This window comes from Emys orbicularis, chromosome 10, assembly GCF_028017835.1.
Source record: "Emys orbicularis isolate rEmyOrb1 chromosome 10, rEmyOrb1.hap1, whole genome shotgun sequence".
NCBI classification, from domain to species: domain Eukaryota; kingdom Metazoa; phylum Chordata; order Testudines; family Emydidae; genus Emys; species Emys orbicularis.
The window spans coordinates 81,506,223-81,521,962 of record NC_088692.1 but is presented as its reverse complement, the minus strand read 5'-3'; the positions used below and the strand labels follow the sequence as shown (position 1 = coordinate 81,521,962).

General features: G+C 42.9%; 1 protein-coding gene across 1 annotated transcript; it reads right to left on the bottom strand.

The window, feature by feature from the left end:
- Positions 1 to 2,752: 2,752 nt before the first annotated feature.
- ARRDC4 (arrestin domain containing 4) lies at positions 2,753 to 14,970 on the bottom strand. Its single transcript, XM_065411697.1, has 8 exons — positions 14,631 to 14,970; positions 11,068 to 11,137; positions 10,462 to 10,609; positions 6,178 to 6,280; positions 4,687 to 4,943; positions 3,645 to 3,804; positions 3,157 to 3,311; positions 2,753 to 3,033 (listed from the first exon to the last, which is right to left on the bottom strand). Exons 1-8 carry the CDS (start codon positions 14,968 to 14,970, stop codon positions 2,977 to 2,979), a joined length of 1,290 nt encoding a protein of 429 aa, XP_065267769.1. The 3' UTR covers positions 2,753 to 2,976.
- Positions 14,971 to 15,740: the final 770 nt, after the last annotated feature.

Here is a 15,740-nt window from a genome sequence, read left to right as displayed (position 1 = left end):
GATACAGGATTGAGTCTTGTTACAATAAATTTAATGTACTGATGTAGCTGTTCCAATTCTTAGTGACAATATATGGGTAGTTTTGTGGGATGGGAAATAGTGACAAAGTCTCCAGTAAAACACCCTTGCATATTTAAGATTACAGTTCAAATCTTAAAAATTAAGTATAAAAAGGTTCTCCTCCTGCCAGAGTATGTTGGAGTAGACATGTCTGTTCTACAAGAGACTTTACAACCAGCTTTTGAGTGACTTAGCTCTGAAATACTATACTATAGTTGTAATCAATTTCTATAAATAATCACTACAACATAAGTTTTACATTTTTATTAAACAAAGAGAACCCATAGGGCTCATATAAGTACAAAATACAATCATATCCTTGTATGTTAAGTTTTGAATAGTAAGGTTTTTTAAAAAAAAAAAAAAAAAAAAAAACCTGTTTCACAGTTATCAAACACAACCCATGTGCATGCTGAATTTATTGTTGTGCAAAGTACACAACTGAGGACCAGATTCCACCCTCTAAACCAGGTATCGCAGAGCAGAATTGGGCGTTCAAACTTTCATTCTTTCCTTAAAGGTCCTTGTGCGCTTAAGAATCTTTTTTACCACAATTTAAGGCCACAGTTTTCCTGCAAACAAAAAGCAACCCAATGATTTAAAAAAAACAAACAAACAAATAAAAAAAAAAACTAGAGACGCATCTTTACCTTTCATGGACACACTCTTGCTTGCATGATCATGTTTGTACCAACATACTACCCATCAACCATTAGGGTTTATAGTCATTGTAAGCACCTCATATTTCTTAGGTTAATATTCTGTATGACTGACATGAAAGTTAAATAGCAGTAGTGTGGCTATCAGTTTAGTTAGGACAAATGATATTTTAGTGAGGACAATATTTGGGTGGGTTCCCTTTTAAGGTGCTGTAAATTAAAATTCTTCATTGACTAAATGGGCATGCCATCAACAGGCATGACAGCTACATTGAACTTGAGACTTTAAGAAAACACCAAGTGTCTTCTAAAAGATGGAGTCAAATTTTGGTTAAAGCTGCATTTGCTAGAGAAGACCATACTTAAAATTGCAAGTGAAAAAAAACTGCAGTTTTAAAATACATATATCTGCATCAGTACCACATCTATTATACACAATGGTGAGTCAATAGTTAACTGAAGAGCAAGAAATTAAAGGAGAAAAAAAAAAAGTCATACTAAAGGATGGAGACAAAGTGAAAATAAATATGCCTGCAGAAAAATCCCTGTTACTTAAGTGAATAAAGATTTTTTTTTTTTTTTGGTAATATATAAAAACCATTTGAACACTTTTTAAAACTGCAGTTTTTGATAGAAGTTGCAATGGCACTTACTTTTAATCACCAAAAAATACACAGTGTTCTACCATATGAAGCACTAGCATTTCTAACCCAAAACCCTTTAGTCAGATGTATGTTTTTTTGAACTGCTAAAACTACTTTGTATATCTAACACTATTGTAAACTAGACATTTGCACATTGAGAATACTATTTTTCTGCCTTTTTTCAAGTGAACTGCTGACAGTGTGGTCATCGGTTAGATTACCTACACAAATTTATGCTTAGTAGGAAGCAAACATTCTACTCTAGACAAAGGCAGTAAGGGCAGTACCTTCATCCTTAGCAGCAAGAAAAATCTCACTGTTCTAAGTGACCTGAGGAAGAAAATAATAAAATATTGCACCAAAGCAAAATTACAGACAGGAAAAATACTAGAGTATGGATAACAATGAACAGTGCAGCCGCCAATGACAGATTAGGTCTTTGAACACAACCACAGAAAACAATGAAAAAATGTGCGCCTTTACAGAAGGATTTTGTTCCCTTGCTGGTTGACTGCTGTCAAAAATACATTGTTTACTTTCCGCTTTGTCTTCAGATCTAAACTAAATGTATACTCCTCCCCAAACCCCTTGCCTCTTTTTTTATTTGTTAACTGCGGAAATTTAGGGTCCCTTTTAGAACCTTTCAAATTAGTGCGAGTCTTAGATGTTGTTTTTGGTCTCAGTCTGACCCTAAATAGGTATCCAAAACAGAGGTAGGCTTAAAAGGCTTTTGAATAAATCCACTTTGATAAATATATCTGCTATCGGCAAGAAGACATTCTCTGTTCCTTGCCTTGCCTCCCATTATCATGCTATCCACAAGCTTAAGATACACACAAAAAATCAGTATAGGCGCACAAGAGGCTAGAATAATTCCCCCCCCCCACACAAAAACAAAACCAAACACATAGTGCATAAGCTGTTATCAAAGTCCAACTTTCTCTTTTAAGTAGTTTGTCTTTCACACAATAAAGACTTGCTTTCATAATATTGCAGTAATAGCTATATTTTGCCATCCATGACAATTTGAAATTCAGCATGAATGATGAAATAGTACCACTTGACTGATGTTAGAAGGATATGTTCCCATGAAGTTTGTTTGTAGCTGGAGTTAGAGCTGGAACTCTAGATTTTAGTTAGGGTTCCTTTTCTTGATTACAGACAGTGCAAAATGAAGCCCCTGGAACACAGGAGAATCTTTTGGAAATTCTATCCTACCTCTCATATTCTTGAGATACAAATGTACTTTAATTCAGATTCTTCCAAGCAGTCCTTAAGTGTAAGTACATTTTCATTCCTCTTTGATATATCCTTAAAACGCTTGCTTATACTTTATGTAGTATCTCTTCATGAATATTCACAAACACTTCCCACACCTCAAATCTTGGCTGCTCCCACTTAGTCACATAATTTGACATCCACACCTCCTATGCAGACTAATCCAAAAGGGATTCTTTTAATGCCAAACATGCTCAGACTTCCAACTCCAATTGCCTTTGCACTTTGTTTCTGAACTAAAGCTCTTAATGAGAAAGCAGTTTCCTTTTAGCTTTACTAACAGCTGAAGCATAAGGGATTCCATTTCATCACAATACAGCTACTTCAAATATTGTTTAGAGCATGAATGAAACAGACTGGGTCTCTTCTATATGAGTAGGATGTGGATCAATCTGTAGACAGAAACAAATCAAAATGATTACTTCCTATACAGTCATGTAATATTTAAACCTTTTATTTAGTTTGATATGGAACTTTTATTTACAAATCTAATAGCAGCATGTTGTTTTATTTACCTCTGAATAGAGAGGTGGAGGCTGAAACCGGAACTCCTGTATATAGGCAAACATGTGACCACATAATTGTTCATCACAGTCAACTGGTTGTGAGTAAGCAGAAACATGTCTAGAGAACTCTTCCTGCGATACTACATCAGCATAATTTGGTGGTGCTTAAAAAGAGAGAGAGATGCCACTGTCAAATAATAAATTCATTGAATGATTCACTTGTTTCTAGACTGTGTCTGTATCTCAATTCCTGAGAGCATTAAGAAATGTATATCCCAATAAAACAATGAAAAATTCTACAAATATATTAGGTATTTTATTTTAATGACATTATATCTGGTGAACAGTAAATTCATAGGGTATGCCAATTTTATGGTACTAATAAACTGAAGTGATTCAAAAGGCACATTACAGGAATTGAAGCTTTAAACTAGCACAACAGTCCCTGCTTCTATTATAGATATCATGAATCCAGATAACAAGCTCAAAATACATACCTTCAGGGTGTTCTGGCATGGTCAGTGCCAACCAACTCATGTCCACGCTGAACTGGCCGGCGCTGGAGTTCCTGCTTGAAAACCCAGTATATGGAATTGTGCCAATTACCAGTGGCAATTCAATCATCAACTTGTTAGCACCAGGAATATGGATATACACCTGTGTGACAAATCCCCCCCCCACATACAACAGGATGAGAGGAGTCATGAAGATACAATGTAACTGGATTTCATAGAAGCAGACAGACTTCCTTTATGTAAGTTATTAAAAAAAACCATTAACAAATTTACTGAGTCCAGATAAGGAAAGTATAGCTAATTCTTGATAAAGCATAGAAAGAAGACAACAGTTTTAAGGCTGCCTCTAGATGACCTTTTCCTCTTGTTTTGTAAGAAGTTTCAACCAGAATCTTGATGCAAATAACTTTCAGGTTTATCTTTTCACTTCTGACTTGTCTCCATCCATCTAATCAGACCCACATTTTTCCCTGATGGGCTTTAAACGTGTAAAGTTTAATTATTCCCCCTAAATTCTCTCCACTTCCTCCATCGCAATAATTCTGGTCAGTCAGTTTCAATATCCTGGTAATAACTTCAATTCCTTTCTCTTTCCCCCTCATGCCTGCAGACCGTGCCCCATTCTTGCTGTTTCCTTCTCCATAATATACTGGAGAGCTGTCCCAAAAGAGAAAACTCTTCCATACTCTGTTCACCTTCCATCTTGTTCACTGAAACTTCTTCCTGTCTGGTCTCCAATACTAACAGCAACCAGTCACTATAATTATCTTCTATACCCAATCGGACATTGTCCTCTTTGTTGGAAAGAGATTGTGCCCAGTTCTTGCTGTTGTCTATGGGAAGTCACTGATATGTCTGTAGTCTGTTTTCCACCTCCATACTAACATTTACTTTACTTTAAAGAAGTCTTAAGATTTAACGACATCATGAAACATTCATACAATTGCATAACTATTAATGAAGTTCAAATTGTATGCTTATTTTGAAGCACTAAGTTTATTGGGGACAAAAACCCTGTACTTACAGCTAAAGAATACTCTACTCTGATGATACAACAGTTAAGAATGGAAGGGGTTACAGGTGGGATTTTCAGAGTTTTCCCATTCCAGGTATCTGTACTCCCAGAAGCAATAGGGTTTCCTCGTACATTGGCAAGCATCTGACGGAAAGTCTTTGTCTTCCCACTGGCCAGATAAGTCTGTGTTTGGAAAATGGCAGCTTTTGGAACAATCAAACGAGAGGAACAATTCTCAATTTCTGCATAGATCGGTATGGCTTCCTCTAAAAATAGGAAAAAAAAAAAAAAGTCTTGTAAATAAATGTGCAGTTTTCTAGCATTATTTGAGGATAACACTTTACAAAGTCTATACGTCAGGGGTCGGCAACGTTCGGGCCGGGCCAGTTTTATTTACCTGCTGACGCGGCAGGTTCGGCCGATCGCGGCCCCCACTGGCTGCGGTTTGCCGTCCCGGGCCAATGGGGGCGGTGAGAAGCCGCGGCCAGCACATCGCTCGCCCGCACCACTTCTCGCTGCCCCCATTGGCCCGGGACGGCGAACCGCGGCCAGTGGGGGCCGCGATCGGCCGAACCTGCCACGTCAGCAGGTAAATAAAACTGGCCCGGCCCGCCAGGGTGCTTACCCTGGCGAGCCGAACGTTGCCAACCCCTGCTATACGTCATATGTAATGTATGATATTAGCTTTGTTCATCCCCTTAATGTAGTCTACCTTTGCAAACTGGCGTCCAGAGTTAACATCTTATTTTTTTTTAAAAAGTTATCAATGTTTATAAGTTAGACATGTTGTAAAAGCTTGGTTTGCTAGATGTATTCTAGTGTTTCTCTAAGAATATCAGCAAAATACTTGCACTTCCAGAAGGCTTGTGATAAGCACTTAGATACAGTGGTGATAGATTATATGTATTATTCTTAATATAGAGTTCTACAGAAGAAAGCTAAAACATAACATTCTAATAAAAGGCAACAGAGGGTCTTGTGGCACCTTTTAAGACTAACAGAAGTATTGGAGCATAAGCTTTCGTGGGTGAATGCCCACTTCATCAGATGCAAGTCTTGTGTCTGATGAAGTGGGCATTCACCCACGAAAGCTTATGCTCCAATACTTCGGTTAGTCTTAAAAGGTGCCACAGGACCCTCTGTTGCTTTTTACAGATTCAGACTAACACGGCTACCCCTCTGATACTATTCTAATAAAACAGTCTGCCTGCCAAACAGCTTTATTCTGTTGTCCTTTACACTCCTTATTCAAAAGGTGGTGTACATTTGAGATACCAGAACACTAGCTTTCAATTTGCATTGCCAACAGATGTAATCTTTTCACCAAGTTTACACAGGTCTGATTTCACTAACTGCTAAAATGAGAAGTATTCATTTAACTGTTACAAACTAGTGTTGGTTTTGAACTGCTTCTGTGTTTGAAGACATGATCAAATAGCTTGATTATTAAGATTATGCTAATATTCACAAGTGTATTTCAGAGTTGAAGAAAATTCTTACCATTACAATATCCCTTCCTCTCAATTTTGGCACTCAGAGAGACTGGACCAGAGGTGAAAAACCAACAGCCAACCATCTTCTCCTGGCTTCTCAAAACAGGCATCTACAAAAAACACAATGATAAAAGTTTTAAATTTCAAATGGCAAAAATCTGCCAGCTATTTGCACTGTGAAATTAAAGTTAATGGATACAGAGTTTTGGAATCTAGCTCAGAACCAAATTTGGGATGAAATCCTGGTAGTACTATTGAAGACAGTAGGAGTTTTCCCATGGTCTTCAACCAGGATGTGGTCATTTCCAAGTTAAAAAAACCCAGCCAAATTGAATCCAACATAAAAACTATTAAATTTAAAAAGTTATTAAAGTGACCTACATACATTTTCAATGCATTTGAATTTTAGCTGTATGCAAAGTTCAAACCATGCAAGTTACAGCCAAGTTTTACAGTCGTGGCCTTTAAAGGGCTAAGAGAAAATATCTTCCCTGAAGGGCAATCATTGTATTTGGTTGTTTACATTAATATTTCATTTTTATGCAAGAAAATGAAAGTAATTAGTTTAGCTTTTATTTCACCCATTAGCCTGGAACAAGCAACTATTTGGCAGATAAAGAAAAAGTTATATTTTACGTATCATCAATCACAGTAAAGTGTGGGTGAGTACATTTTGTGCCTGAGCTGGTCTATTTTCATAGCAATTTTGCAAGGCTAAGTTAAACTACAAACATACATTAAAATTTAGACCTAAGCGATGAAAACAGCTCTCCCACAGTACGACTGTCATGTCAGGTGAAATTTACATTACCCGTGCAAAGCTCCAGAAGATTGCTACAGTAAGCTTGCAAAATGCAAGTAAACTAAATAGGTGATTGACATAGAATCCCAGCTTACTATAACTCAAAGTCAGGATCCAAGGCATCTACCTAGCTAGCTCATTTTCGCTAATATAGTCCTAAAAAGATGTGCAGCAGCCAATATTACTGCAGTCTGAAACCTAGCCACAACCCCGACACTCTTTGAGCCACTCTGATGCACTGCTCCATGGCATTCAAAGTATTACTCTCCCAATTTTGGTGCACCATGACAGCCTGTCCCCCATGTACTACAGAACAGTTGCAGCTATGAATAGAATGCAAAAACAATTATATATTAGGGCAGTGTTTCCCAAACTTGGGACAGCACTTGTGTAGGGAAAGCCCCTGGCGGGCCGGGCCGGTTTGTTTACCTGCCGCGTCCGCAGGTCCGGCCGATCACGGCTCCCACTGGCCACGGTTTGCCACTCCAGGCCAATGGGAGCTGCTGGAAGCAGCACGGGCCAAGGGACGTACTGGCCGCCGCTTCCAGCAGCTCCCATTGGCCTGGAGCAGTGAACCGCGGCCAGTGGGAGCCACGATCGGCCAGACCTGCGGACGCGGCAGGTAAACAAACCGGCCCGGCCCGCCAGGGGCTTTCCCTACACAAGTGCCGTCCCAAGTTTGGGAAACACTGCCCTAATATATAATTGTTTTTGCATCCAGCTCCCTACAAAAGCAGCGACCCAAGTTTGGGAAACACTGTATTAGGGGTTCCCAAACTGCGGTACATGAACTTGATGTTCCATCCATTAACTTCACAACACATTTTTAAGATGGTGGTATGTGAATCAATGAAGTATGGGAGCCACTGAAAGGCCCCAATCTTGTAACTTGTTGAGCACAAGCAGAGTCTCATTGACTTTCACTTGTGGACAATGAGCTGAGGAATCTGGTCCTAAATATCCAAATTCCTGTGTTCTGTAATTACAGTTGCATAGTACAAATACCGTCAAGTCCTTAACCTCATACCACTACCATCAACACACAAAACAGATACATTTTGGACAGTCACTATACATTTCATTTAAAAAAAGATACCTGATGCTCAAGTCTGATTCTCTATTTTAGGCTATTGCTTAGAACAGGGGTCGGCAACGTTCGGCACGCGGCTCGCCAGGGTAAGCACCCTGGCGGGCCGGGCCAGTTTTATTTACCTGCTGACGTGGCAGGTTCGGCCAATCGCGGCCCCCACTGGCCGCGGTTCGCCGTCCCGGGCCAATGGGGGCGGTGAGAAGCGGCGCGGGCGAGCGATGTGCTGGCCGCGGCTTCCCGCCGTCCCCATTGGCCCGGGACGGCGAACCGCGGCCAGTGGGGGCCGCGATCGGCCGAACCTGCCACGTCAGCAGGTAAATAAAACTGGCCCGGCCCGCCAGGGTGCTTACCCTGACGAGCCGCGTGCCGAACGTTGCCGACCCCTGGCTTAGAAGATGAACTGCACAGGGAAAAAAAACAAAACTGGCTTGTGCTTTTCTTTATGATGTATGGATATGAACCAAAAATGTTAACTTTTTAAATTAAAAAAAAAAAAAAAAACCTGCTTTTTTTAACATCAGAAATTCAGGTTGCGACTTCAACATCACAAAAGTCACGAATGAAACATCAATCAACGGAGATGTGATTTTTAATTGGACTGTTCGAAATTTTAGTTTTAGATTGTAACTACTTATTTAACATTAATGGATAGTTACATTTTGGATAAAACCAGACTTTGTAAAAGAAACGGGAGAGAGCCTGCAGTAAACGTAGTCTGAGACATCAAGTAGGTCTTCTAGCAAACCAAGGATGACCAGACCTTACTTTCCTGGTATTTCTAAAGTAAAGTCACCACCACACAAAACACAACTTTTTGGAAAAAAAACTATACACCCTTCTTTATACAATATGTATACATAATAAAAAAGGGGCACAATCCCAATGTTAGAAGAAGATTCTTTGCAGAATGAATTTAAATTATGTAACTTTAGATTCCTGCTGAACAAGCTCTTCTTTATGGTGCCCTTAAATGACTAACTTAAAAAAAAAAAGATATTCAGACTTTATAGTAACACAATAAAGCTGCCTTTCAATTTTTATATATATATATATATATATATATATATACACACATACACCCCCCCCCCCCAAATATTGCCTATTTTTGACCATTAATAGAGTTGTGTATAATGCAAGGACTAGATCTACTCCTTACAGTTGTCACTGCCAAAAGATTTATACAAGTTCTAAACTTTAAAAAAAGAAAAATGAAACAAAAAGGATATGCTATATTAGGAGAAAAGTAAATCACCCAACATTAAAAAAAACAAAAAACCCCACATCTTAGGGCAGGTCTACACTAACCCCCAAATTCGAACTAAGGTACGCAACTTCAGCTACGTGAAGAACGTAGCTGAAGTTCGAAGTACCTTAGTTCGAACTTACCTCCGTCCAGATGCGGCAGGCAGGCTCCCCCGTCGACTTCGCGTACTCCTCTCGCCGAGCTGGAGTACCGCAGTCGACGGCGAGCACTTCCGGGTTCGACTTATCGCGTCCAGACAAGACGCGATAAGTCAAACCCAGAAGTTCGATTTGCTTGCCGCCGAACTAACGGGTAAGTGTAGACCTACCCTTAGTCTCATTAGTATTATGATGGAACGTTAACATTATCCTAGGTTTTTCTCTGAAGCAGATATTCATTCATATTTAAATGAATAACCATTAGGTCCTAGTTGCTATCATGAAAGTGCAAGGTATAATTTTATATTATTTTGATAATATGGGTTTAGATAAAAGAATCTAGCTCATTAGCTTCCATCTTGCCTATTCTGTTGTTACTTATAGGCTGATCTTTCTTATTACTCTACAGTATATCTAGTGATTATTAGAAGTTCAATGCTTTAATGTGGCCAAATCTGTTATAAGAAATAACAGAAAAGATCTCTGAAGCAGCTGCATGCATGCACTTAATGTTAGAAAATGACATGCAAAAATGGAAGGATACATAGCATAATGGCCAGAGCTTAAATGACAGACTCAGCATGATTAATACTCTTCTGTAATTACTGTTCCTCAACCTACTATTATTGAAGAGTTTAGGACATTGCAGCCCTGTGAATGTAGTTGCTCTGGTAAAAGTAACTACTCTAGGCTTGTGCATTATTTATTATTATTATTAAGCCTTATTAATGCATTTCAAGCCTGCATAACTTTTTGGCAAAAGCAGCCCTGTGGGCAGGGAGTTATTAAATCAATGGTATTAAAAAAGCCACTCTGTTTGCAATTCACACAACCCAAGATCATCTATTTATAGAGAAAGCTTAGAAGGGAGCTTATACGCTTTCAGAAGCCAGCAAACGACAGACCATGGTACCACTGAACTGGTTACAGCTCGGTATAAATACTTCTTGAACACAGGTTTGGGGGGGGGGGGGGGGGGGGGAGAGAATTGCTCTTACCAAGAAAGCTGGCGAGTTGACATCAACATGGCTGATAACCTGAAGTTCTCTCTTTACACTTTGATCAGGTACTACAGGCCTTTCCAGAATTGCTTTCACGCAGTACTGAATACTGCCATACTTTCCACTAAAAGAGGTCACCAAAGGTCTGAAACAAACACAGTCATAAAAAACATTTTCACATGTAAGCTAATCATAGGATTCCAAACGTTGTGGGTGTATATACACACACACACAACCTTACTCCTTATATTTACTTTGAACCCTGCTTAGACAATGAAAACTACCACACCAGTTTTGCATTGATTCTCATACACTAGAACAATGCTGCAATGGTTGAGTCAAATATGGCAGTGTTATATTTCTATTGGATTCTCTCCCCCCACTACCAACATTATGGGAAGATTGCTATTTAAGCCCTTGGGGAAATCATAATACATAAGGCAAGCCTATGTGATGGCTGGTCAAGATAACCATAAAAGTTTATTTATTAATCTGATTTGGAGAAATCAAAACCAAGAGATTAAGTTGCTCCAGTTACTCTAGTTATTCTTCAAGAGCAAAAACTGTCAAAATGATCATTCTGAGTTACATTGTTTTACTTACTCCTGTGGAAGTTGAAAGCTGAATGGGAATTCATGTTTTCCAGCTTCTAACAGGAAAAAGCCATCTTCACCTGTAGAAGAATGAGGTTATATTCTATTTAAAAATTTATTAAAATAGCTTATATAATGTATGGAATTTTGTTCAGATGCAAAAGGGACTCACACCAACTTCAATGGGCTTTGGCTCAGACCCCATATATTCACCAAATTCACTGCTGAACTAATGAAACTAAGGAAATCTGTAGACCTTAAGTTTCAATACTTAACTCTAGCCACATTCTAATAAAATTTTCCCATAAGTAATTATATAAGGTTCTTCTTTTTGGGAGGAGAGGGTTAATCCACTTTTATAATTGGCAATCTAACCATCTTTTATTGATAGAAAAGTTTGATCACAAAAGTTCAATATTCAATATATGCTCAGGTTACTAATATTAAAAAATTAGTTTTATTACAAAAGACCTTATATGAAAAGTATTGAAAAATTCTAATTTTCTCCTTATATTTACTTTTCACTTTGCTTAGACAATGAAAACAGACATGCCAGTTTTACTTTGATTCTCATGAGGTAGCACAATGCTGCAATTGCGGAGTCACAAACATGGCAGCATCATGTTTGTTGGGGAACAAGTGTTTCTATTGGATTTTCCCCTCCTCCATTTTATGGAAAGATTTCTATTTTGTTTCAATATCCCAAACTCAAGCATTCTTTTAAATCGAACCAATGTAGCTTTGGAAAAAACATTTAAAATTACTCATATCACCTCAAATAACTGTACAATATCCTTTTTGTTCAAAAACCATACCATACAATACCATTAAATATACAAGAACTTGGTTCTTGTGTCATTAAAGAGCCTATCCAACAAGTTTGAAATCCCTTATATTTAAACTTTCAAGCATTCAGCATGGTCTCATTTCCAAATAAAGCTTTTCTATATGTTTTGACCTATATTCTTGAACAAACACTATAATATATATAATCAAATATCCCTAAGATATCAAAAGGAGGCCAGCTGCTCTGACAGCCTCCTTACTGAGGATTTGAAAAACGGTTTACAAGGCCCTCTAAGGTGCCCAAGTCCAAATCACGTGGAATTTGAACTGAGACTGCAATTGAATGACTACATAATCAAACAAATGTAATGCTAGACAGGAGAGATTCAGGTGGAACACAAGAAAGGGATGGGGGAAAAAGGGAAAGTTCAGACTAAAGAGGCAGACTTTAGAACTAGATAAGTTCATAGAGGATAGGTCCATCAATGGCCATTAGCCAGGATGGGCAGGGACGGTGTCCCTAGCCTGTTTGCCAGAAGCTGGGAATAGGTGACAGGGGATGGGATCACTTGATGATTACCTGTTCTGTTCTGGGTCAATTGGCATTGGCCACTATCAGAAGACAGGATACTGGGCTAGGTGGACCTTTGGGCTGACCCAGTATGGCCATTCTTAAGTATATTTTGCGTGTATTGCTCCAAATACACCCAAAAAGAAGCTTGTGTTGGAATAGTTAATACAAAGCAGCATTTGGGGGGAGGGACTTACTGGCTGCCGCTTCCAGCAGCTCCCATTGGCCTGGAGCTGCGAACTACGGCCAGTGGGAGCTGCAATTGTCCGGACCTGCGGACGCGGCAGGTAAACAAACCGGCCCGGCCCGCCAGGGGCTTTCCCTGCACAAGCGGCGTCCCAAGTTTGGGAAACACTGACCTAACACAGTCACTTGAACAAGTCTCCTTAAATTGCGTCAGTGAGGACCAAGTCAAACACAACTTTGACTTTTTCAAACAGAAGCTGACAGCACATAAAATGTTTCTCAATAGGTGCAAGCTACTGTTTAATAAACCTCAAATCCCTCCAAAAGGCAGACAGGATTTTTCCAACTTCTATGGACCCAGAGAAAGTCAAATGGCAATTTTCTGGAGTGTTACAGACACTCAAGGAGTGGGAAAGGTGGGCTTCTATCAGATATTGCTCTGAACTGTTAAAAAGTTAATTTAGAAATCTAATCAAAGCATCTGTATTTATCAAACAAATACATTTACTCAATTTTACTAGATACTTCTTAGCAGCTTGAAAGAGAAGTATATCAGAAATGCAAAAATCCCCAGGGAGTCAGGAAGACAGCTCAGGAGCCTCATCTCTCATTTCCCCAGCTTCAACTACCCACGAAACCTCACACCTATTTTGGGAACTCACTTCCTGAGTTTCAAACTGATGATACACCTGAAAATAAAGGCTAGCTGTGAAAGAGAGGCTGCAACTAACCCATTACTATTGCAAAAGTTAGATAGAGTACTGGGAGCTTGACATGCTAATTGGAGATTGCTAAGAGCCCTATCGCTAAGGGGAACTACCGCCCCAGAGCAGTTGGCTCCCCAACAGGCTTGGCAGAGAAGGCGAACAGGAAGACACAGAAACAAACCAACATAAAAACCCAGACGTCACCAGAGGGAACTATTGGCACCACAAGGAGACCCTTGTGCAGGAAGAACATTATGACCAACCCCTCCCCTGCTCACCCCTTCAGACCGCCTTCTCCAGCACCTCACACCTCCTCCCTTTAGACCCCCCTCATTCCCTCGGACATATTCCCTTCCCCCAGCACCTCACACCCCCTCCCTTTAGACCCCCCCTCCATTCCTTTAACCCCCCTCACCCCCCTTCCTTCCCCAACGTCCTGTTCCCTCGGACATACCCCCTTCCTCCCCCAGCACCTTACCCCTCTGCCCCCCCACCGATCCCTCCCTTCCCTCAGAGACACCCCCTCCTCCCTTTGCCCCCTCACCAATCCCTCCCTTCCCTCAGAGACACCCCCTCCTCTCCCCCTGATCCTTCCCCCCTCAGAGACACCCCCCCTCTGCCCCCACTGATCCCTCCCTTCCAGAGACACCCCCTCCCCCTTACCGATCCCTCCCTTCCCTCAGAGACACCCCCCTCCTCCCTCTGCCCCCTCACCAATCCCTCCCTCCCCCCTCTGCCCCGATCCTTCCCCCCCAGAGACACCCCTCCCCCCTTACCGATCCCTCCCTTCCCTCAGAGACACCCCTCCCCTCCCCCCTTTGCCCCCGATCCCTCCCTTCCCTCAGAGACACCCCTTCCTCTCCCCCTGATCCTTTCCCCCTCAGAGACATCCCCCTCCCCCCTCTGCCCCCACCGATCCCTCCCTTCCAGAGACACCCCCTCCCCCTTACCGATCCCTCCCTCCCCCCTCTGCCCCCGATCCTTTCCCCCTCAGAGACCCCCACCCTACTTTGCCCCCCCGATCCCTGCCTTCCCCTCCTCCCCCTTTGCCCCCCCATCCCTGCCTTCCCTCAGAGACCCCTCCTCCCCCCTTTACCCCCCCATCCCTGCCTTCCCTCAGAGACCTCCCTCCCCCCTTCGCCCCCCCGATCCCTGCCTTCCCTCAGAGACCTCCCCTCCCCCCTTCGCCCCCCATCCCTGCCTTCCCTCAGAGACCCCCCTCCCCCCTTTGCCCCCCGATCCCTGCCTTCCCTCAGAGACCTCCCCTCCCCCCCTTTGCCCCCCGATCCTTTCCCCCCCTCAGAGCCATTCCCCCCCCCTCACCTTCCGGGGGCTGCCGCAGGAGGCTCTGCCGGACGTCCAGATACCGCACTTCGGCCTCCCGCCGGGGCCCCGGGACGCCCCGCCCCGCGCCCCCGCGGGCCCGGGCAGAGGAGACCCGGACGGACCCCTTGCTCCAGGCCGCCCAGGCCCGGCCCGTGGCCTCCAGCCGCAGGGCCCGGAGAAGCAGCGGCCCCGCCAGCTCCACCAGCACCTGGCCCGACACCGTATCCCCGCTCGAGTAGCCGCCCCGCCGGGCCTCATCCTCCAGCACTAGGGCCAGCGCCTTCACCTTCCCCCCGGCCGCGGGGACCAGGCCGGGCCCGGCCGCCTCCCCCGCCATCGCCCCCCGGCTGCCGGGGAAACCAACCGCCGCCGGTCGCTTTAAACCCGTCCGACTCGGCTGGCACTCAGCTAGGGAAAGACCCACCCACCGCTGCGTCTTATTGGTCACCTTCCGTCTCCCTGGCCCACTATTTGCTGCCTCCCTGTTCAGTCATGGGTCTTTTCCCGGCACACGCCTCGTGTGCGTCACCCTGCGTGATAACTCACGTCTGGCCAATAGGGTGGCAGCAGTGCCTCGTGAACAAAGCTTTGATTGGAGGACAGGCGGCAGCGCGGCCAATCAGCGGGCACATCTACCATGTGCCCAAGCTGTGGGTAAACAGGCTGGGAGGGGAAGTCGAGGGGGCGGGGCGACGATAGGGGGCGGGGCATGCAGGGTAAAGCTTGTTGCTAGCTTGTGTCATGTGGCCATGAGAGTGCCCCAAGGGTTAGCGGCGCAGTCAGAACTAGGGAAACCCCAGAGCTGCAGGACCACAAGGGGAGGCTGAAACATGTAGCTCAAGCTCCTGAATGTCTGGTGGGCAGCAGGTCCCACTACCTATGCAATAGAGCACTGGTTCTCAAACATTTGTACTGGTGACCCCTTCCGCAGGGCAACCCTCCCCCATACAAATTAAAAATACTTTTTATATATTTAACACCATTATAAATGCTGGAGGCAAAACGGGGTTTGGGGTGGAGGCTCACAGCTCGCAACACCCCCCCCCCCCCATGTAATAACCTTGCGAACCCCTGAGGGGTCCCGAACCCCAGTTTGAGAACCCCTGC

Bases quoted from the DNA above. Each gene is read 5' to 3' on its own strand.
- ARRDC4 (XM_065411697.1), bottom strand. From the start codon at position 14,970: ATGGCGGGGGAGGCGGCCGGGCCCGGCCTGGTCCCCGCGGCCGGGGGG. The intron at 4,944-6,177 runs GTAAGAATTTTC...TCCTATTTTTAG, and splicing joins GAGGAAGGGATATTGTAATG to AGGAAGCCATACCGATCTAT. The intron at 3,034-3,156 runs GTAAATAAAACA...TTCTGTCTACAG, and splicing joins CTCCACCTCTCTATTCAGAG to ATTGATCCACATCCTACTCA.